The 27,781-nt window shown below is 36.1% G+C and overlaps 3 protein-coding genes across 5 annotated transcripts; 1 reads left to right on the top strand and 2 right to left on the bottom strand.

Moving 5' to 3' along the window:
• The first annotated feature begins 6,802 nt into the window (after nt 1-6,802).
• Nucleotides 6,803-11,130, top strand: LOC104890008 (phenylacetaldehyde reductase). Of its 2 annotated transcripts, XM_010675360.4 has the most exons (6): nt 6,808-7,034; nt 9,019-9,188; nt 9,859-10,053; nt 10,147-10,309; nt 10,561-10,747; nt 10,844-11,130. In XM_010675360.4, the coding sequence occupies exons 1-6, from the start codon at nt 6,905-6,907 to the stop codon at nt 10,986-10,988; spliced, it is 990 nt and encodes a 329-aa protein (XP_010673662.1). In that variant the 5' UTR covers nt 6,808-6,904; the 3' UTR covers nt 10,989-11,130. The 2 variants fall into 2 exon arrangements, with proteins under 2 accessions (XP_010673663.1, XP_010673662.1); XM_010675361.4 differs by lacking the exon at nt 9,859-10,053 and having other exon boundaries at nt 6,803-7,034.
• Nucleotides 11,131-17,355: 6,225 nt separating this feature from the next.
• On the bottom strand, nt 17,356-18,211 carry LOC104890007 (hypothetical protein). 2 transcript variants are annotated; one of them, XM_010675358.4, is made up of 3 exons: nt 18,057-18,211; nt 17,804-17,912; nt 17,356-17,682 (listed from the first exon to the last, which is right to left on the bottom strand). In XM_010675358.4, exons 2-3 carry the CDS (start codon nt 17,895-17,897, stop codon nt 17,537-17,539), a joined length of 240 nt encoding a protein of 79 aa, XP_010673660.1. In that variant the 5' UTR covers nt 17,898-17,912; nt 18,057-18,211; the 3' UTR covers nt 17,356-17,536. The 2 variants fall into 2 exon arrangements, with proteins under 2 accessions (XP_010673660.1, XP_010673661.1); XM_010675359.4 differs by having other exon boundaries at nt 17,804-17,899; nt 18,057-18,191.
• Nucleotides 18,212-20,188: 1,977 nt separating this feature from the next.
• Nucleotides 20,189-25,426, bottom strand: LOC104890006 (protein OBERON 4). The gene is made up of 2 exons (XM_010675357.4): nt 21,870-25,426; nt 20,189-21,226 (listed from the first exon to the last, which is right to left on the bottom strand). Exons 1-2 carry the CDS (start codon nt 25,114-25,116, stop codon nt 20,637-20,639), a joined length of 3,837 nt encoding a protein of 1,278 aa, XP_010673659.3. The 5' UTR covers nt 25,117-25,426; the 3' UTR covers nt 20,189-20,636.
• Between the last annotated feature and the right edge of the window lie 2,355 nt (nt 25,427-27,781).

Genomic DNA, 27,781 nt, shown 5'->3' on the forward strand with positions numbered 1-27,781 from the left:
ATTTCTGAGCATTTGGTCTTCGTAGCTTCGTGTCATAGAATCATTTGTTTGTGACCTAAAATCTAAATAAATTATAAATTAATTACTTCAATTAAAAGCTTCTGTGAAGCTTCAATGTGCATGCAAACTGACTTGTCTCAGATCTCATCATATCTAATCTAGAAGAAAAAAGAAAAGTTCTGCATTTCGCAGTTACACGACACTTAGAGGTAACCCACAAATCCACAAGTTGTAGCACAAATGTGTCACATTCATTGCCCATATCACCATAAAGCCCATAAGATTTTGTTAATTGGAAGAAGTGATCTTTTAATAAATGTAGGAGCTTGTGAATTGTGATAATATTTTATTCAAACTTTCTTTTAAAAAAATTTCATATCTATAGACTATGGTAATAAGCTTGTACTCCACTATACATCGAAGTTGAATTGACATTTCATTGTTGGAGTTCATTTCAAATTCCAACTTTCCAGTAAAATTAAAGTAGAAAAGTAATTTCATATGTTTGAGATCAGAGTAAACATAAGTAAGTACCAAATTACCGCTATAAAGTTGGTATCGAAATAGTCAATATGATATTAATACCAAAGTGACTCTTACTTGGTATCGAGGTGAACCAAAGTTACACTTTAGTACCAATTAATTTTACTACGCTTTAATACCAACTTACATTTTACATTGGTACCTCTAACCTATAAAACTACTAAAATACCCTAGTTGAAGTCCGAAATCAACTCCAACAGTGAGAAGCCAAGAGTTTCTCCTACATATCTACACAAAATCTTATTGCCTCTCTCATAAAAATAAAGATATCTATAGGTTTTAAATAAGAATAAGAGAAGTTAAGCTATATCTAAATAGAAAATATATGACATAAATATAATGATGTAGTCTCTTTTTGTTATTGACAACTGTACATACCTGACTAAATTAAACTAACACCACTAATAGATTGATAACAACAATTATCCTTGTGGAAACCCAAGTTTCGCGCCAGAATACGGGATGCATGATTAACGACTTGGGATTTGATTCATCACATTTGGTTGAGCCAACCGGACGTGTGGGAGGTATTCTTCTCCTCTGGAAATCGGATAGAATTAAAATCCACATCCTAGGAGAAAACTACCAAGGAGTGTATGCTCTGGTGGAGGTAAGTAATGCAATCTCCTTTGTACTTACAGCTATTTATGCAAGTCCTAAATTTCAATGTAGGAAAATGTTATGGGATGATCTTAATGATTTCGCGGCAGGGTTAACCAACCATGGCTTCTAATGGGTGACTTTAATGAAGTCGCAAACTCACTAGAAAAATTTGGGGGGCGGGCTGTGAATAGGAAAAGGGTGGATTTATTTGTGGAAACTATGCAAAATTGTAATCTCATAGATTTAGGTTACCATGGCTCGAAATTTACGTGGAGTAATAAAAGGAAGTCTAACCCAATACTTGAACGACTTGACCGTGGTTGGGCTAATGATGCTTGGATAACCGCTTTCCCCAATGCCAACTTATGGCATCTCCCTCGAGTAACATCAGACCATTGTCCCATTTTGCTAAACCTTGATAAACCTCCTCCTAAATATGGGCCGAAACCCTTCAAATTTGAGCCTATGTGGCTCAAACACCCAACTTTCCATTCCACTGTCTCATTAGCATGGAAAAACGAGAGAGGAGGGGATATAGGGGATAGACTTGAATGTGTTAAAGAGTCGCTAGTTCTATGGAATAGATCAACTTTTGGTGATGTTTTCTATAGGAAAAGAAGGGCTTTAAGTAGGTTAAAAGGTGTTCAGGAGGCTTTACATAGAAATCCTAGGTCTAACTTTCTCCAAAACCTTGAGCAGGAACTTGAAAATGAATTGATTGAGATTTTAGATCAAGAAGAGTGGCTATGGTTCATGAAAAGCAGATTAAACTGGATCACAGAGGGTGAAAGAAATACAACTTACTTTCATAAACATGTTGTTATACACCGTAGCACTAATAAAATAATGACCATTCGTAATGAGGTTGGGGAATCCCTGAATAACCCTCTTAATTGCTAATCATATTAGAAGTGCCTTCCTTAAACTCTATACAACTGAACACACTTATTGTCCTCGGATGGATTACCAGTCAGATCATTCGATTAGTGTAGCTATGGAACCGACCCTAGAGGAAATAGAACAAGCACTTTTTGCAATGAAAGCTACAAAAGCGCCTGGCCCAGATGGGTTCCACCCAATTTTCTTCCAAAGTAAATGGAGTCTAGTGAAAAAGGAAATCTGTGTAGATATCCAAAATTGGTTTAAAAATCAACAAGTCCCTGATACTTTGTGCCATGCTCTAATTTGTTTAATCCCAAAACAACCATGCCCTGAAACGGTGAGACAGCTACGACCTATTAGCCTTTGTAACACCATTTACAAACTTGTTACTAAAATTATAGTTAATAGGCTCAAACCCCTTATCCCTCACTGGATCTCGATGAACCAAAATAGTTTCATAAAGGGTAGGGGACCTGAAGTAAACTTGGTAGTAGCTGCAGAAATACTTCACTCTATGAAAAAAAAGAAGGGAAAATGGGGGTGGTTTGCTCTAAAAGTTGACCTTGAAAAAGCTTATGATAGAATGGAGTGGGGTTTCATCAAAAAATGTCTTGAATTTCACAATCTTGATACCAATTCTGTCAACTTAATTATGGACTGTATTTAAAAGCTTCATCGTCAGTTCTTGTTAATGGTCAAAAAACTGAAAATTTTTCACATTCTAGAGGCTTAAGACAAGGAGACCCAATGTCACCGTACATTTTCAATATATGCCTTGAGTATTTGACTTCCCTAATAAACCATGCTTGTGAGGGAAGAAATGGACCCCCTTCTGGGGGGAAAGATAAAGTGCCTGTATCCCACTTATTATTCGCTGATGACCTACTTCTTTTTGGAAGAGTGGATGAACAAACAGCTTTCCAAGTTAGGGAAGTTCTTGAAAACTTTAGTAAAGAGTCGGGTCAAAAAATTAATGATACAAAGAGCCGCCTCATCTTCTCCCCGAACACACCTTTAGAAGTCAAAGAACTCTTCCAGGAAACAATAAGTGTAACAGAGTCATGTAATCTTGGGCTATACTTGGGGTTACCCATTTCACATAAACGTCCAAATAGGAGGGAAGTGCAATTCATAGTCGATAAAGTTCGCAAAAGGTTAGCCTCCTGGAAAGCAAACTTCCTCTCGAGGGCGGGGAGGTTAGTACTCATCTCCTCCACTCTTAACACAATACCCAATTATTACATGCAAGCAAATTTCCTACCCATGACTATCCTAGAGGACTTAGATAAGGCTTGTAATAATTTCCTATGGGGGGAAAAGGAGGGAAAGCAAAAACTACACCTAGTTTCCAAGGAATGCACGTTTCTACCTAAAAACAAAGGGGGCCTAGGCATCAGAGACCATAAAACTCTAAATAAAATTCTCATGGCTAAGTTGGGGTGGCGGATGTGTCAAGGGCCACAAAACCTTGCAAAAGAGTGCATCACATCAAAATATATTCGGGAGAGAAGCATTACAAAATTTCAACATGGGTCTCAAATTTGGCAAAGCATAGGGAAAGGTTGGGAGTTATTAGAAGATAGTTGTATTTGGAACCTAGGTGACGGAAAGGATGCTTCCTTTTGGCTAGATAATTGGTTAGGAAGTGGCACTGTAAGAAGCCTAATGCTAGGGCCGCTAAACAAAAATGAGAAGCACTTGTGTGTTAGGGAAGTATGGAACAATGGAGATGGAATGGGGGTAGGATATCATTCGATTTGCCACAGGAAATAATTGAAAGATTGAAAAGCTTGTGTTGGACCCCATCGAGTGAAAGAGATGCGCCCTTTCATCTCTTGTTATGCAAAATATTTTTTCTTTAAAAAAAGCGTACAACCTAGCGATCTCTAAAAGAGCTGAAGCAAGTAATGACCTTTCTTGGATATGGCAAGGTTATTACCCCCAAAATTAAAATTCTTCTTATGGCTGTGTTGGTTAGATAGGTTACCAACTAATAAAATGCTCTGGATTAGGAAAATTCGACCACCCCAAAGTGTACTTTATGTCAAGTAGAAGAGGAAAATGTCCTCCATATCCTTAGAGAGTGTAGTTATGCGAAGGAAGTATGGGATATAACTAATATAGAACTTAACCTACGTATGGGTCATGTAGAAGAGTGGATAGAGAAGAATACTCAAGCCCAGTTCATGTTTAGGAACATCCCCTGGCCTACTCTTTTTCCGTTTGTGTGCAATGAACTTTGGCTAGCAAGAAACAAAAAAATCTTCGAAGACAAACCCCTCCCAAGCCCAATACAGATCATTAAAAAAACGGTATTTCTCGCTCTTGAATTTATATCATCTGCCTCCACTACACAAAAATCACAGAAATCCCCCTCGGTTACTCCAAGCATCATACCCCATAGATGGAGTGCTCTATATGTTGATGCGTCTTTTGTAGGCTGCCAGTCCCCTGCAGGTATAGGAGGTTGGTTGTGTAACCAGGATGATAAGTGGGTAGAGGGCTTCCAAAAACAAATATACGTAGCAGATGTATTAATGGCGGAGCTCATGGGTATCATGGAAGGGCTCTACATGGCAAAAACAAGCCGTGTGGATTACGTTTTACTTCACTCGGACAGCTCACAAGCTATAAAATTGCTCTCACAGGATATTATCCATAATGATCTATATTGTAATGTCTTGAAAAAATGTAGGGAATGTACTCGGGAGTTCAAGGATATCCAGTTCGTATTCGTGAGGCGTGAACTCAACAAAGTGGCGGACTATCTTGCGCGAGGGAGTAGGAAGCAGATGATGCCCAGAACGTAGTTAGGATTTTTCCCCAAATCCCTAATGATTGTACGGAACTTATATTATCAGATCGATGTAGGCTTTCTAGCCAAAACTATGTTTAAGTTTTTATATTATGCCTGATTCACCTAAAAAAAAAAAACAACAATTGTTCATAGCACGTCATTCTACAAATATAGAACATACAACAACACCAGACATCCCTCGATCACTTTCACACACTTGTCACACTTAGCTTGTAAACTATAATATCATGGAACTTAAATTTCACACCCAATAGTTAGTCCCAATTCCATGCATTAAAAGGGAAACAAAAAAGTGACAAAAAGAGGAAGAGAGAAAAAGAAAGGGAAAAACTTTATCTACTCAGTGGGTCAACAACCACTATAAATAGAAAGTGAAAGTATTGGGTCAGACGGTCTGACCCAATACTTTCCGTCGGACGGCAAGTTGACGACGACATCAACAACGTACCTCTGCGACTGCAACAACAAACAAATCAGAACAAAGAAAGAGGATGAGTGAATAAAAAAAAAAATCATGTTGAAGAAAAAAGAGAAGCACAGAAGAAGCAAGTCCCAGTCTCCCGCGAACGCTTTCAAAGGCCACCAGTTGATGAATTCATCAATCTCTCTCCTCTTGTCTAGATTAAATGATTTTGATGGCCTTTTCGAGTTGCACGGCCTATATTAGTGTATATGATATGACTAGAAGTTGATGCAATTATTCGACTATACCTAATAATATAAGTATTATTCCCTTTACATCAATAAATGGCAAAAGATTTTGATGGAAAGAATTCTTCATGAAGTTCGACAACATGGCCACTCTTCTTCTTCATCTTCTTCATTAAACAAAATGGTTGTGGTGGTCACGAGTATGTGATTATGAGATATACAATCTACAGGTTTGTCTCTTCTTCTTCATCTTCTTCATCATTTCATTTTCTCTCTCCTTCTTCGTAGCTTAGATTTGTTTCAGTTGGACTTTATTGTGTTTCAGTTGGACTTTGTTTTGTTTCAGTTAGACTTTGTTTTGTTTCAGTTGGACTTTTGTTTTGTTTCAGTTGGACTTTGTTTTCTTTCAGTTAGACTTTGTGTTTCTTTCAGTTGGACTTTGTTTTGTTTCAGTTGGACTTTATTTTTTTTCAGTTGGACTACCTAAAAAAGAATGAAGACTACCTGAAAAAAAATGAAGACTACCTGAAAAAGAATAAAGACCAACTGAAACCCAAAGTAAGTCTAACTGAAGTACAAAAACCAACTGAAAACAAAATGAAGACTACCTGAAAACAAAATGAAGACTACCTGAAAAAAAATGAAGACTAACTGAAAAAAAATTGGAACCACCTGAAAGTCGTCCGACCAAAGATTATGGTCGGACGAGTCCGACACAATACGTTCTCAAATAGAAATCAATAATAGTGGAATCCAACTTATCGATCAGTTTTAATAGTTTTTTTAATTCTTTATTCCTAGTGAATTAACTACACACTGGATAGATATAGCATCGCCCAAAAAGAAAGGTGGGGAGTATATATTTTCCATGGCAAAAGCTAACGGATGCCCCGAGGGAGCTTGATAAGAAATATATTGTTCTATTTAATTACTCATATTTATATAAAATAATATAATAATGTATAATTCCAATGCAATGCATTTAAATGCTTTGCATTGGAATTAAAATGTTTTTCCATTTCATATTGAAAAATATTAATTACTTTGTATTGAAATTATATATTATTCTATTATTTTGTATAAATATGAATAAGTAAGTATAACAACACATTTCTTATCTAGCGCCCCGAAGCGTCCGTTAGCGGGATTCATTTTCCATTTATATAATTCCATATTTCCATCACTTTCCCAACAGTTATTAAATGGTTTAAACGCCGTTATTAGTTAGCAACTATTCAATGCACTGAGACCCCGGCATTATAGTAGGTGGGTGCATGGCTTTTAGTAAATGTAACTAACTTTTCCCTATATAATATTCCCACCTTAGTTTCTTCCTAGAATTTTGCTTGGTTTTTATTCATAAAATTAAGAAAAAGTGAGAAGAAAGAAAAAAAAAAGATTATAGTGATGGATTTCAAAGGAGAAAAAGGGAAGAAGAAAGTGTGCATTACTGGAGCTTCAGGTTATATTGCTTCTTGGATCGTTAAACTTTTGCTTGATCGTGGTTACACTGTTAATGCCACCGTGCGGAGTCTAAGTATGCATGTTACTACTCCTTATATATTCTCTTCTTCTTTTGCTTTTGCTTGTTTATATATTTCCTCGGATCTGAAATAACGGAGTTTTTGCGATAAGTGAGATGAGTGTTTCACTTATCTCGGTATGGAGAAAGTATAAGTTATGTTTAATTGAGTGAGGATATATTTGTTTGGTTAATATGTTTTTGATCTATATGAGTCACGAAGGCAGTACAAAGTATAAAGAAGGCGATGGGGATTCGAACCTGTGACTTATCATTCACAGCACCTCAATCTTCACCACTATGTCAAGATATTCTTGGTATTTGTTTGGTGAATGTGATGTTAGTATTGACTAGTCTTACATACACGCAATGCGTGCGATAACGTGTGATAACAAATGAAGTAGAAAAAAAATTTAATTGGGTAGAATAATTGTCTTTACATTTTATTTTATCAAAAAACAGATATTTTAAATGTCCTACTTTCCTCCCTTTTTCATTCAAATGAAACAGTTAGTTATCCTCTATTTTTTTTTTCTTTTTTTCCTTTTTCTATTTTTTGGTGTCCCCCATGTGTTGCCTTATAGAATAGAGATTAATGATATACTTCCTCCGTTTCAAAAATAGTTGCACCATTTGCTTTTTCACATTTGTCAAGACGTTTTTTTGAAATATTGTAATGAACGTTAAGGATATTTGTTTAGCTTAGTCGTTATTAGATTAAAACCGAGATTAAGGAGGAGGGTTGCAATAAGTGACAATCAACGTAAAATTATTAGTCACATCTATGAGCACGCAAGGACCAACTTCTTTTAGGATTAACGCTTTCCTGTTATTGTTGTTGATATATAGTTGGAAATCTTATCTACACCTTAATTAAATTTTCCTTATTAACCCATAACAAAAATTAAACACATTATTCAGCTGAAACATTTTTTAAAAAATTGTAACTTGCATGAAGTTTTATTCTTTATGGTTAACATTATTTGATGGTCCCGTGCAGTTTTTAAAGTTGTAACAAACCTTTCTTGCCCAACTATAGATAGAGAATTAATGTCGCCATATGGGTGTATATGACTATATGTATCAATATGTGGATTGTGGAAGTGACAACTTCTACTACAAGTATTTGTCTCTTTCGTGTTTATTTCAAAGTGGTTAAACATCACATGCATCAAGCATTCAAGCTGTTTCAGTACGAAAGTCTTAAGGAGTATGATGACATATGATAGCTAGGCAGAGTTGTGAAATTAAACTGTCTGTCTGACAGGGGCGACTAACGCCATGTGCAGGGTGAACAACTGCACAGAACACTCAAAATAAAAGGGCCCAATTTTATTAGTTATCCGCCTAAAGTAAAAAAAATAAAAAAATAAATCTAATTACAGGTTGTGTGTTTCCAATTTATCGAGTGTAATATTAGATGCAAATTCAAAGAGGTTAATTTCTATATGGTGTTTTACTTCGTCTCTTCCTATTCTCCAAAAAAAGTCTCCCACTATGACTCTTCCGTGTCTTCCCATTCACCAAAAATGTTCAATCCTTATGATTTAATAGCACATTGCCCCTAATTTATACGAGACGGCCCTGCTGTCTGATTTTGGTCGGATAAATTCGAGTTTAGTAATATTTGGTTTCCGGATCACTTTAGAGTCGATTCTTTTCTTTTAATATTTTTCCAGTTACTTTGAATTTCGGGTAGAAAAATTGGACCCTATATTTTGTGGCGGACCATAATCAGGTTTACAAGCCAGATAAATTATATTGCGAGGTTCTAGGGATATAAAGATTATAAGTGCAAACTACATTGTTAAAACTTGCATGCATATAATCAACTTCTTAAACTTCATTTAAGCTCTAAGTTCTCATGATCAATAATTCAATCTTAAATTTCATAATTGCTTATATTGAAGTGATGTATTATGGGACATTTTGAATTTTCTACTTTATGATATTATTTATACACCACTAAATTCATTTAATTTTTGGTTATGTTGTAAAGATGATCCCAAAAAAGTAGACCACTTGCTTGCACTGGATGGAGCAAAGGAGAGACTCCACTTGTTTAAAGCTAATCTCTTAGAAGAAGGTTCTTTTGATTCTGCCATTTGTGGATGTGATGGTGTTTTTCATACTGCATCCCCTATTAAACTGGATTCATCCAATCCTCAGGTAAATCATCCACCTAAAAGTATCAAGTGTACCAATTCGTTTTTTCTCTGATCACTTGGGTTTAGCGAATTAGGTAACACTGCTTGAACCCGTTATTTTTATCGTTAGTTTGAAGGGTTGTTTATATCATTATATGTCAATTTTTTGCTCGTTGTAGTGCTTAATGCCTTAATCATTTGTTTTTTTACTTTTGTTATGCTTCTGTATTTGTGTTACATTTTCGTACAAAATTAATGAATCGAATACTTATAAATGAAACAGAAAACTAGAAACTACTCAATTATCTAGTTTCCATGGTATAGTTTTTAGTTTCTACACAAATCTGAAAACTTGAAAGACAAAAGAACGATCTTGAAGACTTGAACAACCACTGTAAGTCTGACAAGTAGAAGTTGCAAGTTTCATAATCTCTATTATATAAGGCAACACATGGGGGACACCAAAAAATAGAAAAAGAAAAAAAAGAAAAAAAAATAGAGGATAACTAACTATTTCATTTGAATGAAAAAGGGGGGAAAAGTAAGACATTTAAACTAACACATCAGTTTTTTGAGAAAACAAAATGTAAAAACAATTTTTCTACCCAATTAATTTTATTTTCTACTTCATTTGTTATCACATGTTATCGCACGCATTGCGTGCATGTAAAACTAGTACTCCTTTATTGCAGGATGAACTAATTGATCCTGCAGTGAAAGGAACACTGAATGTCCTAGCATCCTGTGCTAAAGTTCCAACCATCAAACGCGTAGTTATAACATCTTCAATGGCTGCAGTTTTGTGCACTCCTAGACCTCTGACTCCTGAAACTGTAGTCGATGAAACATGGTTTTCAGTCCCAGAAATCTGTGAGAAATTACAAATGGTCTGTATACTTGCTGTAACTTTCTGATCTTACATTCTGGTTAGGGATAAAAGAGGAGACAGTTAGAAACTTAAACTTGGATTTGGTGTGCAGAAGTGGTATCTTCTATCAAAGACATTAGCTGAAGAAGCTGCCTGGAAATTTGTCAAAGAAAATGGCATCGATATGGTGTCGATCAACCCTGCAGTCGTCATAGGTCCTTTACTGCAGCCAACACTGAATGCCAGTTCTATTGCTGTTTCAAGCTTGATCAATGGTATGAATCTCTTGCTTTCATTTTAGCTTTGGCAAGTTTATACCATGATATGCTTAAAATACATTTCACATGGTTTTGGGATCCTCTGAATCTATAATATTCATATCATTATGATACACTAGAGTTTTACATGTAAATATAGTGGACACATAAGGATTTATAGGTATATAAACTGTAAATATGTCTTGCTATCTATCTGAATGCCAAAGCTCCTAGAAGGTGAGCTGATGATTATTCTCACACACGTACAGGATCAGAAACGTACCAAAATGTAAGTTTCGGATGGGTTCATGTCAAAGACGTAGCTGAAGCACATATTCGAGCATTTGAGATTCCTTCGGCAAATGGGAGATATTTGTTGAATGAAAGTGTTAATCATGTTTCTGAAGTTGTTAAAATTTTGAAAGAGCTTTACCCTGATCTCAAACTCCCTACCAAGTAAGTTACTTTGTTCCTTCTTTTCTACCCTTAGTAATTTTATCAAGTTTCACTATTTTATGTGACCTTTATCAATGAACTTCATGCACATTATAGGCCCTCAGATGACAAGCCTTTTGATCCAACATACAAGGTTTCTAAGGAAAAAGTTGAAAGCTTAGGCATCACCTACATTCCCCTGAAAGTTAGCCTGAAGGAAACTGTCGATTGCTTGATCGCGAAGAAGTTCATTAGTGTTTGATTCTTCGCTTACATGTGATGTCATATGTAAATCTGATTGACTACAGTCTATATTTTTCAGAATCATAATCTTCAATTGTACCCACATAATGTAACAAGTTCAAATGTTCAATGTGTGTTATTGAACTATAGTGTAACAGTGAGCTCAACGACTCGTGTTAATGAAGATAATAGGGTAGAAACTAGAAATGGAGGTAACTTCCAACTAAGCAATTGAGAAACAGAGATAAGAGATAAATTGACAGAAGAAGAGAAATGTTATACTCCCTTCATAAAGAATTACTAGCAACATTTGGTATATAGGATGTTATGGACCGCAAAAAAAAAAAAGCACATCAAATGTCACTTTTCTTAAAAAAGGTACATGAAATGTCTATTGAACAACAGTTGCTTATGATAGTAGTAGTATGGATTGCTGGTGGAATATTTGGAAGATTCTCGGAAAGATCATTGAAGAAGTTCATTAATGTTTGATTGTTCTGTTGCATTTTACTTCCTCTGTTGTTTTTTTTTATAGATGTTACATTTTTCTTGAATGGAAATGTCATAATAGATGCTACATATAATGGATTCTATTTCACCATAAAATCTTAAAAGATTATTAAAAAGTTGTCGTTCCTCACTTTTTCCTTTAAAATATCATACTTTTTCCTTAACAAATATTTCTTTAATCAAAAAGTGATAGTCCCTTATTTTCTCTACCTACCTCTCTTATAAACCATCACTTTCTCTATATAGCATGTATAAGAAAATGGAGGAAATACACATATTCTACATCAAAAGTCCTGTTTTTATCTCAAACTTGACTTAGATAAAACAATTTTGCTCATGTAATAAAAAAAAGGATTTGAATTTGATAAACTTAATATTATACTACCTCCGGTTCTTATTAATTTACCTGTATTCCTTTTTAGATGTCCTTTACTAGTTTACCCATTTCTTTTGTTTCTATTTTTGGAATGCAACGACTAACTTTCTATCACACACATAAAATAATAGTTTCTCTTTCTTTCTATGTCCCACAACATTATTTCTCCTAAAACTTTGTGCAAATAAAACGAATAAACTAATAAAAATTAGAGGGAGTATTATGTATCAAAGGTATCAACTACATCTATAAGATCATTCTCCCAAGTACAGAGCATAAGAGTAAAAGAAAAGTACAACTAGACATTCCCAACTTTAGAATGCAGGCCACTATCTTGTGTTTAAGATATTGGAAGACAAAAAGAAAAAGGAGTGGTCATCTTTCTCTCCTTTTAGAGGTAATTCTTTTTCCAGATTATTCATGCCAAAAGAGGCAAAAAGGGGACGCGTTTCCCTTAGTTTTGGGGGTTAAAAAAATAGTACTAGTTAACCAAGACTTCTCAACCGTCACAACTCACAAGCAATGCGTCTAAAATTTAGCACTATTCACGAATCTCACTAATTAACCCATCGTATCATGACCAATAAGTGTTTAGATCAACTTGTTTTTCTTTTTTGAGAGGAAGTAAGAAGGTTGTTCCAACTTCACCAAAGGTCTGAGTTTCCGGCTCAATACGGATTAGTCGTAGTCTACTATGCTTTAGATACCAAGGTGGAATTCAAATTTAGTCGCATAAAATACAAGTGTTTAGATTAGTTGGTAAGAGGTTGTTCTAGCTTAAAAGTTCCGAGTTGATCCAAAATACTCGGATTCTAGTAGACTTTGGATTACCACAAGTTTCTAAACAAAACAATCATGTCAACAGGGTCATAGAATCTACTGCAGGTGTCTGTTGGTAAATATACTGTAATCTTCCATGAATATTTGCAATTTGGCACCTGCAATCTGTACTGTCATAAGAGTTCCAATTCTCACATAGCTTCATAATCATGAAGACTGTCAACTTCATTTGACATTTAATTTCTCTGCTAGAAGATTTCTTTTAAAACCCAGATAGTTTCTGATCCTGAACTTCTAGCTGCTACTTTTCTAAGAGCATAAAAGTTTAACCATATGATTGATTTGAAGAGCACTCAAACAAGAGAGTAAGAAGTCAAACACAGTGGTGATTCAGAAATATATACTATTACAACTTCATTTGGGGTACTTTTATGCAAGTTTTCAGAAATAACCAACATCTAAACAAGACTGACTAGCATTTATCATATCTAGAATACTAAGATAAAAACAGTTTACTGCTAAATTTAATATATTTGAACATTTACTACACCTCTAAACTGAACCCATTCAAAGCTTATGATTGAGCATTCAATCTGCAATGCTGTTATAGCAAAGTTTTAGATACGCCACGACATAGTTTCATAAGATTTCCGTGTAACCACAAGCCATCGAGTTATTGATATACAGAGCGGTTGCCATGTGTGCTAGCAAACGAGCATAGTCGTCGAGAACCTCTTACCTCTTCAATAGATGGCTCATGTTGAATTCCCAAGACCCCCCATTCCAATGAAGAGATTCAAACAAATGAAACTAAACATTTGTTTGTTTGCAGAAGATAGAACATTGATCAACTATGGTGGCTCTCATGGTTTATTCCTTTACAAGAAGAGTACTCTGAAATGGATACTGCGGCTGTTGGAGTTATAAATATATGTTCAATTAGGGTTTTAGTTGGATGCTACTATTACACGTGTATAATAACACTACCATACAAGAACTTTTCAAAGTTCTATCCCCACCACAGAAACGTCTTTACTGAAATACTGCTGCTTGGATTGTGTCTTCTTCAAACTCATCGACTTTTTGATCCTATATGACTTGGACTTATTCATCTATCTTTGCTAAGGACCAATTGAAGTTTGGCGTGAGTCATAAGTGGTTAAGGATCTCTCACTCCTTAACCAAAATTTCGAGTTCGAGTCTTGAGTATGGGAAAAATCCCAATTATGAAAGATGTTGCCCTTTGAGGGATCCATACAAACTTCCGCAGGAGATTAATCCACTCATCGAAGGCGGTGGAAAATTCCTGACTTATTTTACTCTTTTTTTTTCCTTGATAATCTCATCTTATTCTCAAGATACGCATGACGAGATAAGAAAATGTGGCTAAATATCTAAAATTTTGAAATACAAGTCAAGGGAGATATCTATGAAACTTCTCTTGAATTGAGCTCTGCCACTTTTCTATTTCACATGTAAGGCATCATTTGGTCCACGTAGGAAGTAATTTCATGTGAAACTTTTTCCCTTGTTAATTTTCTAGGAATTAGGTAACATTGTTTGGTCGACATTATAAGAAAGTGCATTTTCTAGGAAATTACTCACTAAGGGAAATTTGGTGAGTGATTATTTCCCATGTTTCATGGGAAATTATATTTCCATTAAAATTTGCATTTTTTATACTTTTCTCATTTCCCTCCAACCAAACACAACACCCATATCTTTTTTTGGTTGCCCACTCGGCTCACCGGAGCTTTGTTCCGACTACATCTGAGTCCAACCCGAATCGCACACCTGGCTTTAGTGAGTGAGTCTCCCAACAAGAGTATATGCATACGGTGAGACTCGGATCCTTAAGCGACATCAAACTGCTTATTACTTGAGCCAACTCTTGTTGGTACAACACCCATATCCTAGTAACTTGTATTTTCAAGGAAATAGCTTCCAACCAAACAGCACCTTAGTATAATGATATCTCAAGTTTTCAACAAAAGTAATGACATGATATCCTTATCTTTCAATGTTCTTATAAGGATTACTTATTACTCACCTCTTTTTTAATTACAATACTTTAACTTTTAAACTATTTATGTTTTAACCGACATAAAAAAAAATTTATAGGAGACAATATTTTTTGTTGGAGCTTCCTCTCTCTCTATGTGTGTGTATATATATATCAATTTACAAATTTTACAAACTGATAATCAAAGGTATAAATAGCCAAAATGATACCATGGAAATAATGACGGTAAAAAACTTCCAATTAAAACAAAACGAAAGAAGTACAAGTTGTTCTTCTTAAAAAGAAGATTGGACGGTATTGTTTCTTTTCGCCTATAAGAAGTCACAAAAGGTAGTAGACTAGTAATGTAAAAACTCAATTTCATCTATCAAGTACGACACTTATTATAACTAATGGTCATTTGGTAGTATGTAGTAATCGCTATGTCTTGAGAAGTGTAAACAACATATTAAGCATTATTGCCACACTATTAGATTAAACTTACATAATATTACATTGTTACTATCATCCTCCAAGCCTAAACAATAACTACATTGGTGGTGGGCAACAGTCTTGTATGAGAATGTGATGATAACTTTTTTACTCGCTGGGTAAAAGCTTCACCACTAGGAAACCTTTTCACTCAACTAATAACCGGAGCCCAAGTTGGAGAGATTATGAATCTATGGTGGATATGTCACTCTAAAATCCAGATATCTACATAACATACAAAATTATAGTCATTAAGCAAAATGTATGCCTTCAAAGATGCTCTGAACTGGAGGAGCAAATTGACAAGTTACAAAATGTTTGATCTCTCTTTGATGGAAATACGTTTTCCATATAAAGCCGATACATGCAGCCCATAGGGGATCGGGATCATCATAAAGTGGAGTGGAGTATAGCAGTTAATACAACCCAACGTGAAGTCGACCTAAATAACCAACCACCCGAATACAACCCGAAATTATGCTTAATCCTAGTCACCCATGTTACAAATATAAAAAGGCAGTAGAACATAAGACTGAAAAACATAACTACAGTGTCCATCTCAAAATACACACTCCAATACTAATACAATTCAGTGCATCAAAGGCAGGCAAGTGTCTTATGATTTGCCTTCCGAGCTCTCCTCTATGTGAAGAAACTAAGGTGAAGACCACACCCCCTTAAGATTCAGAGATGTAAGCTCACAATGAGTCCTATTATCTCATGAACAAAAAACAAGTTCGTGAAAGGATACCATAGAGGAAGAGCTACAAGTCCGCCAATGAAAGCGTTTCACTCATGAAAACAATGCAATATTAAGAGATTGCAATAAAAGAAATTAAGAGGTAGAAGCCACCCTTCACGGATTGAAATGTCAATAAGATCTATTACCATAACAGGTGATCCTGTACCAACCAAGGCCATAGTTTAAGTTGCTAAACCAAGAAAGCTGCTCTGGTTGCGAACTTGTTACCATAACATGCAAGCCCTTTCAGACCTGTTTGACTCTTCTAGTCCTTTACGTTGTTCACTCTAACCTTAATTCAAGGTATACGTACTATAATCTGCCATAAAACTCTCGAGTAATTCTCCAAATCTCATGGCATCCTATCAAATAACAAACCTTTTTGAATGCACATTTCCATGGTTCTTAGAAACTGTGTGAGATATGATGCAGACTTTCCAACTTGTTCACAGCCACAATATGCTGAAATGCTCATCGATCATGTCTCACCTCACCAAATTTATCCCACTGATTAGTAGAAAAAAAAAAAGTAACCCTACTAAAGCTAACATAGAGAAGTAGTATATACCTAATACCTTCACAAGATGGTAAAATGTTTAATAGATACATCTCTGTCTATCTGGGACATCTCAAGGTATCACTTCCCTAAGAAGCCTTAAATTAGAGAAAGCTGGAAGAAAGAAACAAGTAAATGAAGCAAATCTAGCTTTCAGACTAACTAAGACAAAAGTAGAGGCTATTTGGGCATTTCCTAACACAAGATGGGGGAACATTGGGGAGAAACGAAAATAAGAAACTACTCTCAGGAGTCCAATCTTTCCCCGTCTTTAGAAGCAGCATACCCTAATGAGAAACTGCACTAAGGAGTCCAATCCTTCCCTGTCTTTAAACTCAGCATACCCTCCAAGTTAATTTCCTCCATATTTTCCTCAACAGTATACTCACGGCTCACCCAACAAACTTCAAAAAAGAATGAAAGAGCGACACTTCAGGTTGCCCTCACCCCAGCAAAACAAACTAAGATATCATTTAAAACACAATAATCGTTTCCGAAAATTATAAGCCAAAAACAATTAACAGTTTCACCACATCCCGCCTCAAATGTAACTCATCCTAGAATTCATTCAATTCCAGCTTGACTTCTGATCAAACACATTGAATTTTCAATGAAACTATCAAACTTCACATAAACAATCGACAACAGGAATTCCATTTCACGTGACACCTTAACTCAAACTTCCCATCAAATATAAAATCCAAGTTGAAACAAAAATTCACATAAGCATCACCAACAACCGCAAAAGATTTGCCACTACAAGTAAAGGCCATTCAACTCATTTCATAACACACCTCAAACACAATTCACCCTAATTTCCCTTGAATTCCAAGCAAACTCCAATTAAACAACATTAACATAACCACCAATTTTCACATATATAGCAACAATCACTGTAACATTTACGAAAACTCCACTCCAAAAAACGAGCAGAAAAACAAAATCGTTAAATTTTTCTAAGCAACATATTTCATAACATCATTATTTCAGATCCAATAGAAAGAGTTCCACTCTACTGACCAAACATCAATACAATTTTTCCATTTCATGTTCCAATTTATGATAACAATCAACAAAACAAAAACAACATATATTATGAATCAGCACCTTCAAGAATCAGTAGATTTAATGATGAAATTTTGACGACTAATAGGATTCATCACCACTGGAGGTCCAGCAGTTCGCGGCCATGCCTGAAATTTCTTGTCCGTTTCTTCAAACCATTCTTTGTTAGACACAGTTGATGGCGTCGTTCCTAGAAATCATCGAAAATCGAATTTTAAAATTTTCTCATATTTCGCTAAATCGAGAAAAGAAATTGAAGATAAAATCATGAGAAAAACTGCGATTTGTGTTAAAATTTGAGTTTAATTTACCTCCGAAAATCTTCTGGTCAGACATTATGTTATCGCAAGCATAAGCAATGACAAAGGATCCGATGAGAGATCCGACGATGTATTTACCTGCCATAGCTGAACTTCAAAGCTGTAAAAATGCGTCGAAAAGTAGCGAATTGAAAAAATTTGCAGATCGATTGAATTAATATATGAAGAAATTGAGAAGCGATTTAGGTCAAAATTAGAAGCAGAAAAAATTGAAATGATGAATTTTGAAGAGAGAGAAACTTACCGATGTGAGAGAGAGAAGTAAGGTAGGGCAACTTTCTAGAGAGAGAAAGAGAGAGGTGTGTTGTTGGTGTGCGAAGAAGAAGAACGTGATTCTGGCTTGGGCTTCTTAGGATAGAAACTAGAAAGTTGTTTTTGCGTTTTTTGGGCTAAACTTCTCATATAGGCCTAAGAGTGAGTTTATCCCTACCCAAACTCAACCTTCAAACTGTGCCACATCAACTTTTCATTGATTTTTACCTACCTTTTATTCTTCAGACTCACTCCATACTCATTCCAGTTTTACACTTTATCCCTCAGATGAATATATTATTTTATATAACATTTATTTTATGTTTTTTTTTCTACAATGTTAATTACTTAATATGATGATAATATATAGTTCGAATATTTATCGACTATTATATAATTAAAATTATAATTTATGTAATTATGAATTTAAGATTTTAGGATTACTTTAATGTTATATAAATTACGGGACACAAACTGAGTACACTTGAAATAGTTGCATACATAATTGCTAAACTACAAAAGAAGTACAAAACCTATTGGGCAAAATATTAAAACAAAAGCCTATTTATAAGCATTTTCACAAAATATTACCGTTGGCCAAATTTTTTAAAAAAAAAAAAAAAAACCAGCTCATTTTTATTGGGCAAAATATTACCGTTGCTTTTTTTAGAAGGAAAATGAGTTTTGTTGCATTGAAGGAAGACAAAAAAAAAAAAAAAAATCAGTTGTGGGGCCCAAAGCAAGTCTGAGAGTGAGTTTGGAAAACCAAAACTCACTCCCAGACTCACCTTCCCATTTCAACTGATTACCGGCAGTCTGGAGCAAAACTCCCCAAAGTCTGCCCTCAGACTTCGTGCTCCAGACCTGCGGTATTCTCACCTAAAATGATGAATGATGGTGAATGTTAAATTGTAGAAAAGTAAAAATAGCAATTAAAAAAGACGGAGGGAGTACTTGTTTAATTTAGAATTAATGACACAAGAATTATACCGAAGTTTGTACGAATTATGGTGAAAGGATGTTTGTCGATTGGTGGTTGTCTTGTTCGACGGTTTACTTGTCTGGTTTGATTAGTTGTTTGTATTGGTGGTTTTAACTATGGTTGTTTATAAATGTGTATGGCAAAATCAATTATTGGTTGTTTGATGTAGAAATGACTTCTTTAGATATTTATTCTTATATTTGGATTAAAAAATCTACTTACTAATTCTTTTATCGGTTATTTCACCATATGAAAATGTAAAAAAAAAACGATATAATGTCACCCATTTTTCAAACACTCCAAAAGCATTCTCTTCTACATCTCATATATTACCAAATCTAAAGTCATTTTTGATAAAAAAAAAAACTCAAAAAAGTTCTTATTATCTTATTTGGAATAAGTCTAAATAGTTAAACAAAGTACTATCATCTATTCTAACGAAAAACATTTTGAAAAATTTTCAAAAGATAACAGAGTTATAAATTTATTTTCCTCTGTATGATTGCTCACAGAAAAACTAAACAAATTATGTTAGAAGAGTGTGGACGGGTTGAGAGAAAGGTAACAAACTAGGAAGAAATATATGACAGTCTTTTCTTTAAAATTGAAAACCATTTTCCATCATTGGAAACACTTTTTTCAACTCTTCAAAAACAAAACAAAGAAAAAAAGCAACCCAACTTTTCCAAATAATCAACTCATTTGAATTTGTCACAACTTATCTAAATTGATTGGAGCTTAACTTATTTTGACAATCTATTTAAACTTATCTAAACTTATTACTTATTTATCTACCAACGTACTTTTAAAGTTAATTGAAGAGAGAGGGAACACATTTTGCTTCATAGGTTTAGCCATCCACATTGCTCGGTTACTTTGAACAGTTAGATATAGATGTATAACAAATCTCATTTAGTTTAATAGGGCACCAAATGAATTGACTGCTGAGCCGTATGTGGTAGGAAACTCTCAAGTACGGTTCTAAGGTAAGGAATTGACCCGTCTATTCCTGTCCCGACCGGGGAGAACAGGCCATTCAACAGGGAGATTCTGAAATTGCGGAGGCTTGGTTCGATATCTTTCAGGTGGGAATGTTCAACATTAGCAGATAGCCATATACAATAAAAAAGATGGGCAATCAATTAGAAAAAGAGAACTCCTTTCTTAACTGGAGATGAATATATGCCAAATGTTTATAACAGGAGGTGAAGCTACAGCTATTTCTGTACAGGCTTCAGTTAGATACTACTACAAGTGAAAACGAAAAAGGCAAAAGAGCAATCAGTGTCTACACCTGATTGACTAAGAGATCTCGAATTTTAATAAATAAATAAAAACCTACAGAAGGACAGTACAGAAGAACATATTGCTCTTGAAAATCTCACCTAGAATACTTTACCTAGACAAGACCACTCTGCAAGATACATACACTTCTATACCGCCACAATCTGCTCCGATATCAGGGGCTCGTAGGGCTTTATGAATACAGGTGTGAGGCAACATCGACAAAATCTTCGAGAGTTGCCTTGGTAATCTACAGGGGCTAACATGGCATAAGCCGCATAACAATGGCTTCAGAGAACCTTAATATTAGGTACTGAGATTCCGTCTTGTTGCTTCCATTTTCAGCAATAAATCCTTGATGTCGGTTTCCATCCTAGTTTTCATATTGAAGTATTCCCGATGACTTCTTTCCAACATTTGCAATTCTTCATGCTTCAGCCTGCGTCTCTCTTCCACCTCTGACAGACCTAATTTTGCTATCCTGCTTACATACTCTTCTTCAACTTTCTCATTCTTGGCAATTGCTATGCGTTGAAGGGCTTCTGCCTCTCTGCGAGCATCATCAGCACGTTTTTGGAATAATTGAGCTTCTGCCAGCTTAATCTTGACGATGCTGTCTAGCTCATCTCCCGGATTTTTACTCGTGCCCATCAAAGTCTCGGTACTCCATAAACCACCACCAACTGCACTCCCCTCAATACTTGGAATAGTAACCCCAATATTTTCCATTTGGGAGCGTTCCTTTGTAGAATTATTGGGTTTTGACCAAATTGGATCTTGAGTGAGTGAAGTAACCCTCCCGTCAAGAACATTTCCTCTGTTATTCTCAAGGGGCTGAGGTTGGAGTTGGTCCCTTACAGAAGATACCATTGCATTGGCAGATTTCGGATCACCCTCTGCAATATCAAACGCAGTTTAAGTTCATCATTTCCACATTAAAACAAAGATCACCTCGTGTTTAGTTCAACAACTCATGAAAGCTGCAGCAGAATATGAGTTGTTGGGCACAAAGCTACTCAACAGAAAATTCAAACTTCAAAATCACTCTTGGTTTAAGTTCATCATTTCCACATTAAAACAAAGATCACCTTGTGTTTAGTTCAACAACTCATGAGAGCTGCAGCTGAATATGAGTTGTTGGGCACAAAGCTACTCAAGAGAAAATTCAGACTTCAAAATCACTCTTATTCTTTCCGATTATATTAGATCTACTCAAGAAAGAAGGGGTTGCAGGAAATGAGTCGAGAACAAGCTTGGCAAGTACTTGGTCAACCAGGCCAGGAAATTTATAACACGGGGTCTTAGAGCTAATTATTCCTCTACAAACTACTTTATGTCCAAATGGAAATGGAGCAAGCAATTTTGAACTGAGATGAGGTCATCAAGCAGAAGAAACAATTAATCTCGGACAATTTTCTGATAAACGTATCCTGACTGCAAAATGTAATAACATGAGAAACAAAGTTTGCAAGGAGACCATGCAACAAAGAATGAATCTTAAACAATATACGGCTATAAAAAATTACTGGATGAACTTACCATTTAAAAACGCCATAATTTGATTACATATCTCCACAGTATTGGCCCCATTTTGCAATCTAGTAATCAGCTGCTTAGCAGCATCATGCAATACTTTTCCTCTGTAATCATTGCTGGCATTAAATATCCTCCTTACATATTCAAGTTCCTTGAGGAATGTCTCAAGTTTCCATTGATTAGCACAAGATATGAAGACATCCTTCACGAAGCCAAACATTTCAGAAGGATGATCACAAGCAAGACAGTAAAATTGCAGTTCAGATATACCCTGAGCCCCGGCAGCACTTCTACCATTTCTAATATAGGATTTCAGCAAACCACAATCAGTATGGCACCAATGGTCGCAAACATCACATCCAACCCAACCACATGTGTTGGCGGCATTGTCAAACTTCGAACAGACAAGGCACATACATGAACTACAGAATCCATCTTTCTGGGAGCAAAATTTACAATCACATTCATCAACAGGCAATGCATTTCGACAGTCAATATTTCTGCACTTCAAATTCAGATATATCTCTGCCAAATCGCTAGAAGAAATACTGTCAGCACGCTGTATAAAGTCTGGAAGACTGGTTTTCAGAGCCACCAAAATCTGCAACTGAACCCGGTGTGACTTCAACAGAGTCTCCAAATTAAGATCAGATCTTTTCCGCAGTACATCCTGAAGGGCACGTAGCTTTCTGTGGTTATCTTCTTTCACTATAATTTCGCATACACTATCCTTCAAAAAAGCAACCGAACGCTCTGGCATTTCATTAATTTTCCACGCCATGGTTTGGATTGGTTCAGAAGCAACGAAATAGATTAGCCGCTCCACAAGAGCTCTTTCACCTGCAACTTCCATCTCTCTCTGACTACTGCTCCTGAAAAGCCTACTTACACTTTCTTCGCCAGTTACCCGCTTTTTATCTTTGCCATATTCTGATCTAGTATCATGAGATCCTGCACTCTGGGCAGGTGACCTGAAATCGTCTTCATAACGTATCTTTCCAGAGACCTGTTTCTGGAGATTGCCTGACTGTTCTACTCCAACAGCCACTGGTTGCTGTTGTACAGCACGAACATTCAACATGCCTTGGGACGACTGCGAAAATTGTAGAGACCCACTAGCATTACCATTTGAAACTAATTTTGTTTTCGCAATAACTTCCTTTGGCAGAGAATCATTAGCACTTAATGCCTGCCAATCAACACCTTGAAACAACGGGCGGCTTTTCACAGATTGCTCAAAGTCATGATCAACTGAATTATGAGTGAGTGAACAGCTTGGATTATGAATAAATTGTGAGCCAGAGAAAGAAATGGATGTTGTGAAACAATCTGAGCCAGTTCTGAGAGAGGTAGCAAATGACTGAACACTCCTTGCACGTGGAGGAGAACTCGGGGGTGCAGCGGCACCACGAGAAGCAGCAGGAACTGAAACATTAGGTAGTCCAAGAGAGAGGTCTAAAGGTTCCAACTTCAACTTCTCAGCTTCTGTTTTAGAGCCACTACTCCTGTTAGCACACTCCGCTTTAATTCCAGCAGAGCTAGAAAAAAGCTCAAAGCCACGTACACTGGGACCTTCCATCGCATCATCTTGGCAGGAAATGAAGTTCCTTTCGAGCAGCAAACTGTTTTCTCTAGGACTAGCCTCACCTGGAGAGCATACAGCCACACCTTTACCTTTGTCTTTCAGGACAGGGACACATGCTTCAGGTTCTTTTTGGATTTCTTCTACAAAGGTTTTATTTGACTCGCCCAGACCAACTTCAAGATGAAAATTAATTGTTGGGTTCTCTTTCTCTGGTAATAACTGGTCCATGCTTCTTGGATCATGCTCTTCCACTTTCACCTGACCCTCAAGGCTGATATTTGCAAGGGCGGAAGACTCAGGTTGATTGTCCCTCAATTTTCCATCATTCGCAGCTGCATTCTCAAAACCTTTAAGCACTGACACTTTAGATTCTTCAGTACCAGAAGCCTTGTCCACAAAATGATTTTGGCTTGTCAAGAGCTTCTCTGTTCCTTTCACTTTCTCATCTTTTGCTGATTTAACCCCGGCCACCTGATTCCTGTCGACAACATCTGCTTCAGCCGACAGTCTCTCATCCTCTTGAGCCAATTTTCTCTCCTTAGCAACAGAATCAGCTGCTTCTGACTCCACCATTTGACTAACATTATGTTCATGTAGCGTTTTTCCAGTATCCCTGTCTGCTGGATGTTTCTCAGCACATTGTTCAGCATTTTCCACATTCTGTTCAGAATCAATCCGATCTTCTGGCGCTTGAATCTGATTTAATTCTGGTTGAAGCTCACCTTCCTCCATCTCACTTCCACTTCCAGTTCCGCTACCGCTTCTACTTCCCACACCATTTGCACTCACACCACTGTCTGCCACCATACTCTCGTTCTTCTTGTTATCTTTTAAAGGCTCGCCCACTGAATCCTTCGAATCCCTAGCTGAATCTTTCGACCACGTTGGTGACTTGACATCTTTAATTCCTCGAGGGGACTTCAAACTCTCTTTGCTGCTAGTAACACCACCACTATCCGGCCCCCCACCTTTGCTGCTACTACTCGCACCCTTCTCAACCGGTGAACTCCTAGCATCCTCCTCAACATCCTTCCTGTTCCTACTATCAAATCTCCTCCACGAGGACGATCCCCCATCCTCCCTCCTCGACCAATGCCTCTCCGACCTAAAGCCTTTCGGAAAATCTCTCCTTGACACACAAAAACTCTCAGACCGATGAATCCTCTCCCTATCCCTCTCCCTTTCCCTCTCCCTCTCTCTCTCCCTCTCCCTCTCCCTCTCCACCCCATACCCACCACCTCGTGGTGACACCATTGACGAACCCACCATCCCATCTCGATCCCTATACCGATCAAACCCTTTCCTCCTATCAAACACATCATTCTCATGCTCCACTCTCTTCCTCACCCCTCTAAAACCTTCCCGTTCTTCGAAACCCTCCGAAAATTCATGCTCCCCTCTCTTCCTAAACCCTCTAGAACTTTCCCTCTCATCAAACCCATCCATATCATGGTCCATCCTCTTCCTCAAACTTATCCCCCTCGACGACGAACCTTCTCTATCACGATCATCATCGATCACCGGAGAAGGTCTATTCCGACCGTTTTCCGGCCCTTTTGAATAAAATCTCCGGTGATGCGACGACGACGAAAATGACGTCGTTCGGTCAAGCTCCTTCTCTCCGACCGACGCCAAATCATCACCATACGATCTCAATCTCTTCATTTTTTATAACAATTAATTTCTAATTTTACATACAACAACAAGTAGTAATACTAATCCACAACATTAAATCTAAAACATAAAACATATAAAACCCTCGATTTTTCCCTCTTTCTCAGATCTAAAACCCTAATTTCCGAAAATTAACAGATATTTTACAGATACAAGAACTAAATAAAGTAAAAAAATAATTACATTAAATTAAAATTAAGCGAAGAATTTACCGACGAAAAAAAAGCTCGAAGACTGCGAATCCATGAGAGAGAAAATGGAAGAAATTGAGAGGAGAGAGAAAATGGAAAAAAAATTATGATGCAGTGTTTAAGTTTGCTTTTATCAATCTCTGTAAATGTATCACAGCTCAACGTGGGGTCCATGGTTTCAGCCAGTAAGAAATCAGGAGTGACTAAATTAAAGATGACAGGATGTGAGATTAGAGAATTAAAAGAAAGTAACAAACTTTAGTAACAACAGTCAACGCCAATTGGAGGGAGAAATCACGCGCCGTTGAAAAAATGGTGTGAGGTGCACGTGAGGAGGCGCGAGATAAAAACTGTTTAAAATTTTATTTTAGTTGGTAAGGACAAGGGTATTATACTATTATTGGATCGTTAATCTCACCTACTCAGCTAGGGTTGTGTAAAGACGGGAATGTTACATCTACTCGGTAGGTAGTTAACCTACTAAAAATAGATCATTAGAAAATATTAGAATTGATGAGTTGGATTCCACTATTTATTCATTTTTATCAGTAGTGGGTTGTTGACCCACTCGGTAGATAAAGTTTTTTTCGGTAAAGACTAGGATTATATTGGAATTTGGATTGAATCGTATTGATTTCGGTTCGGACATCTATCTATCAAAATCTATGATGCCGAATTTTTGATACGGACCGGTAGATCGGAATTTCTATATTTTTGGTAAAAAAAAGTTTAGAGGTAAACAAAAAAAATTTAAAAATTAGAAAATTGAGAGCTAAAAACCTATTCTTTTACTACCTTTAATATTTTTGTTGTTAGAGTTACTAAATTTTCATATATATAATTTATAAATATGTAAATCTAAAAAATTATATAAAAAGAATATAAATTATGGTCATATCCACATAATCTTCAATTTTTGACTATCTGTAAAGCCGGATCCGGTCCGGGCGCACACCTCTAAACCCAATTACTACATAGTCAAAGCCTCTTGGATGTGGATGAAAGGTATGAAAGTTCCACCACAAAGTGCCTCTAGTGTGTTTGATCTCATAACCTCGACTTTATTAGATATTTTTTTTTTTTTTTTACTTAGTGTTTTGACTTTCTTGTTTGTCAATGCATGACTTTCACTATTATTTTTAATTAATGAATCTAACGAGATTTCACATAAATATTTTTTTGAACTATAATTCACCAAAAATAAACTAAATTGAGACTATAGATAGAGTAATTTCAAATTGTTAAGAGTAAAAAGTAACGGAAGAGGTACATATTAGATAAGAGTGTCAAAAACTCATGTGAAAAGATGAAAGGAGAGTAAAAAAAGTAATGTTCAAAAAATAAAAATAAGAGCAATGTAAATAATATTTTGAAACACCAAAAATAAAATACGAGAATTATAAAATGAGACGGATGAGTATTACTCCCTCCGTCCCATAATATAATGCCTACTACATTTTTGATGGGTCAAATTTTAAATTCTTTGACCGAATATTCTCATTTGTATATATAAAAAGACATATTCATGTGGAATTTTGTTAGATTCGTCTCAGTGTGTAGTTTTATATTATCGACTTTTTATATTTTTTATAAATACGAAATTGAAGATATTAAAGGTCAAAGTTATGTTTTGGAGACCGTGTAAAAAAACAAACACTGTATTATAAGATGTACCATGAGCATGGTACATCCAGGGGTATTTTTGTAATAAATTAGAACTTCAGGTGCTCATTTGACACCAAATTTGCTCATATGGGCATTTTGCTCATTTTGTAATAAAAGTGTTTGCTCATTTTCGTAAAGGAGTAGAAATGTTTGTTCATTTACTCATTTATTCATTTTGTTCATTCGCTCATTTTACTCATTTGAAAAAAAAATAGTATTGAATGTACCATGAACAAGGTACACCAGGTGTAATATAAATATTCTCGACTGAGGGAGTATACACTAGATCAAATACTAGTTGGTGGCGCAAACTAGAAAATAGGGGGTGTGATTGACGAGTTTGTCTAGGCAACCAACCGTTTGAGTCTCTTAGGAGACTCAAACAGGGGCAATTTGGTCATTTCAAGCTTTGGAAATTTCACGCGCGTGTTGTTTAGTACCAATGCTAGGTTAGATTGATACCATTGCCGAAAATTTTGATACCAAAGTAAGGTTGTTTGGTACCAATCCTGATAACAATGTGATACCAATACCAGGTTATAATGGTACCAATGTGTAACTTTTTGACGGTTTAGACTCAAACAGTTGGTTACCAAGATTTTCTCTGTCATTGACGGGGTATGCTAAAGTGTGCTAAAGCCTAAAGTACACAACGTGCAAGATACGCATATGACGTTGACACGTAGGAGAGAGACTATTGGTAGAGATGGATGTGCATTATGCGCATTAGTGTATGTGGGCCCATATTTTGTCTTGGGAGAAGTGGGGGAGTCGTTGACTAGTATAGAATAAGGGGGGTA

The sequence above is a fragment of the Beta vulgaris genome, chromosome 4 (assembly GCF_026745355.1).
Source record: "Beta vulgaris subsp. vulgaris cultivar EL10 chromosome 4, EL10.2, whole genome shotgun sequence".
NCBI lineage: Eukaryota > Viridiplantae > Streptophyta > Magnoliopsida > Caryophyllales > Amaranthaceae > Beta > Beta vulgaris.

Excerpts from the sequence above, each read along its gene's own strand:
- LOC104890008 (XM_010675360.4), top strand. The coding sequence starts at position 6,905 with ATGGATTTCAAAGGAGAAAAAGGGAAGAAGAAAGTGTGCATTACTGGA. Across the intron at positions 9,189-9,858 it reads TGGATTCATCCAATCCTCAG|GATGAACTAATTGATCCTGC; the intron begins GTAAATCATCCA and ends CCTTTATTGCAG. Across the intron at positions 10,748-10,843 it reads GATCTCAAACTCCCTACCAA|GCCCTCAGATGACAAGCCTT; the intron begins GTAAGTTACTTT and ends TGCACATTATAG.
- LOC104890007 (XM_010675358.4), bottom strand. The coding sequence starts at position 17,897 with ATGGCAGGTAAATACATCGTCGGATCTCTCATCGGATCCTTTGTCATT. Across the intron at positions 17,683-17,803 it reads TGACCAGAAGATTTTCGGAG|GAACGACGCCATCAACTGTG; the intron begins GTAAATTAAACT and ends GATGATTTCTAG.
- LOC104890006 (XM_010675357.4), bottom strand. The coding sequence starts at position 25,116 with ATGAAGAGATTGAGATCGTATGGTGATGATTTGGCGTCGGTCGGAGAG. Across the intron at positions 21,227-21,869 it reads AATTATGGCGTTTTTAAATG|AGGGTGATCCGAAATCTGCC; the intron begins GTAAGTTCATCC and ends TTGATATTGCAG.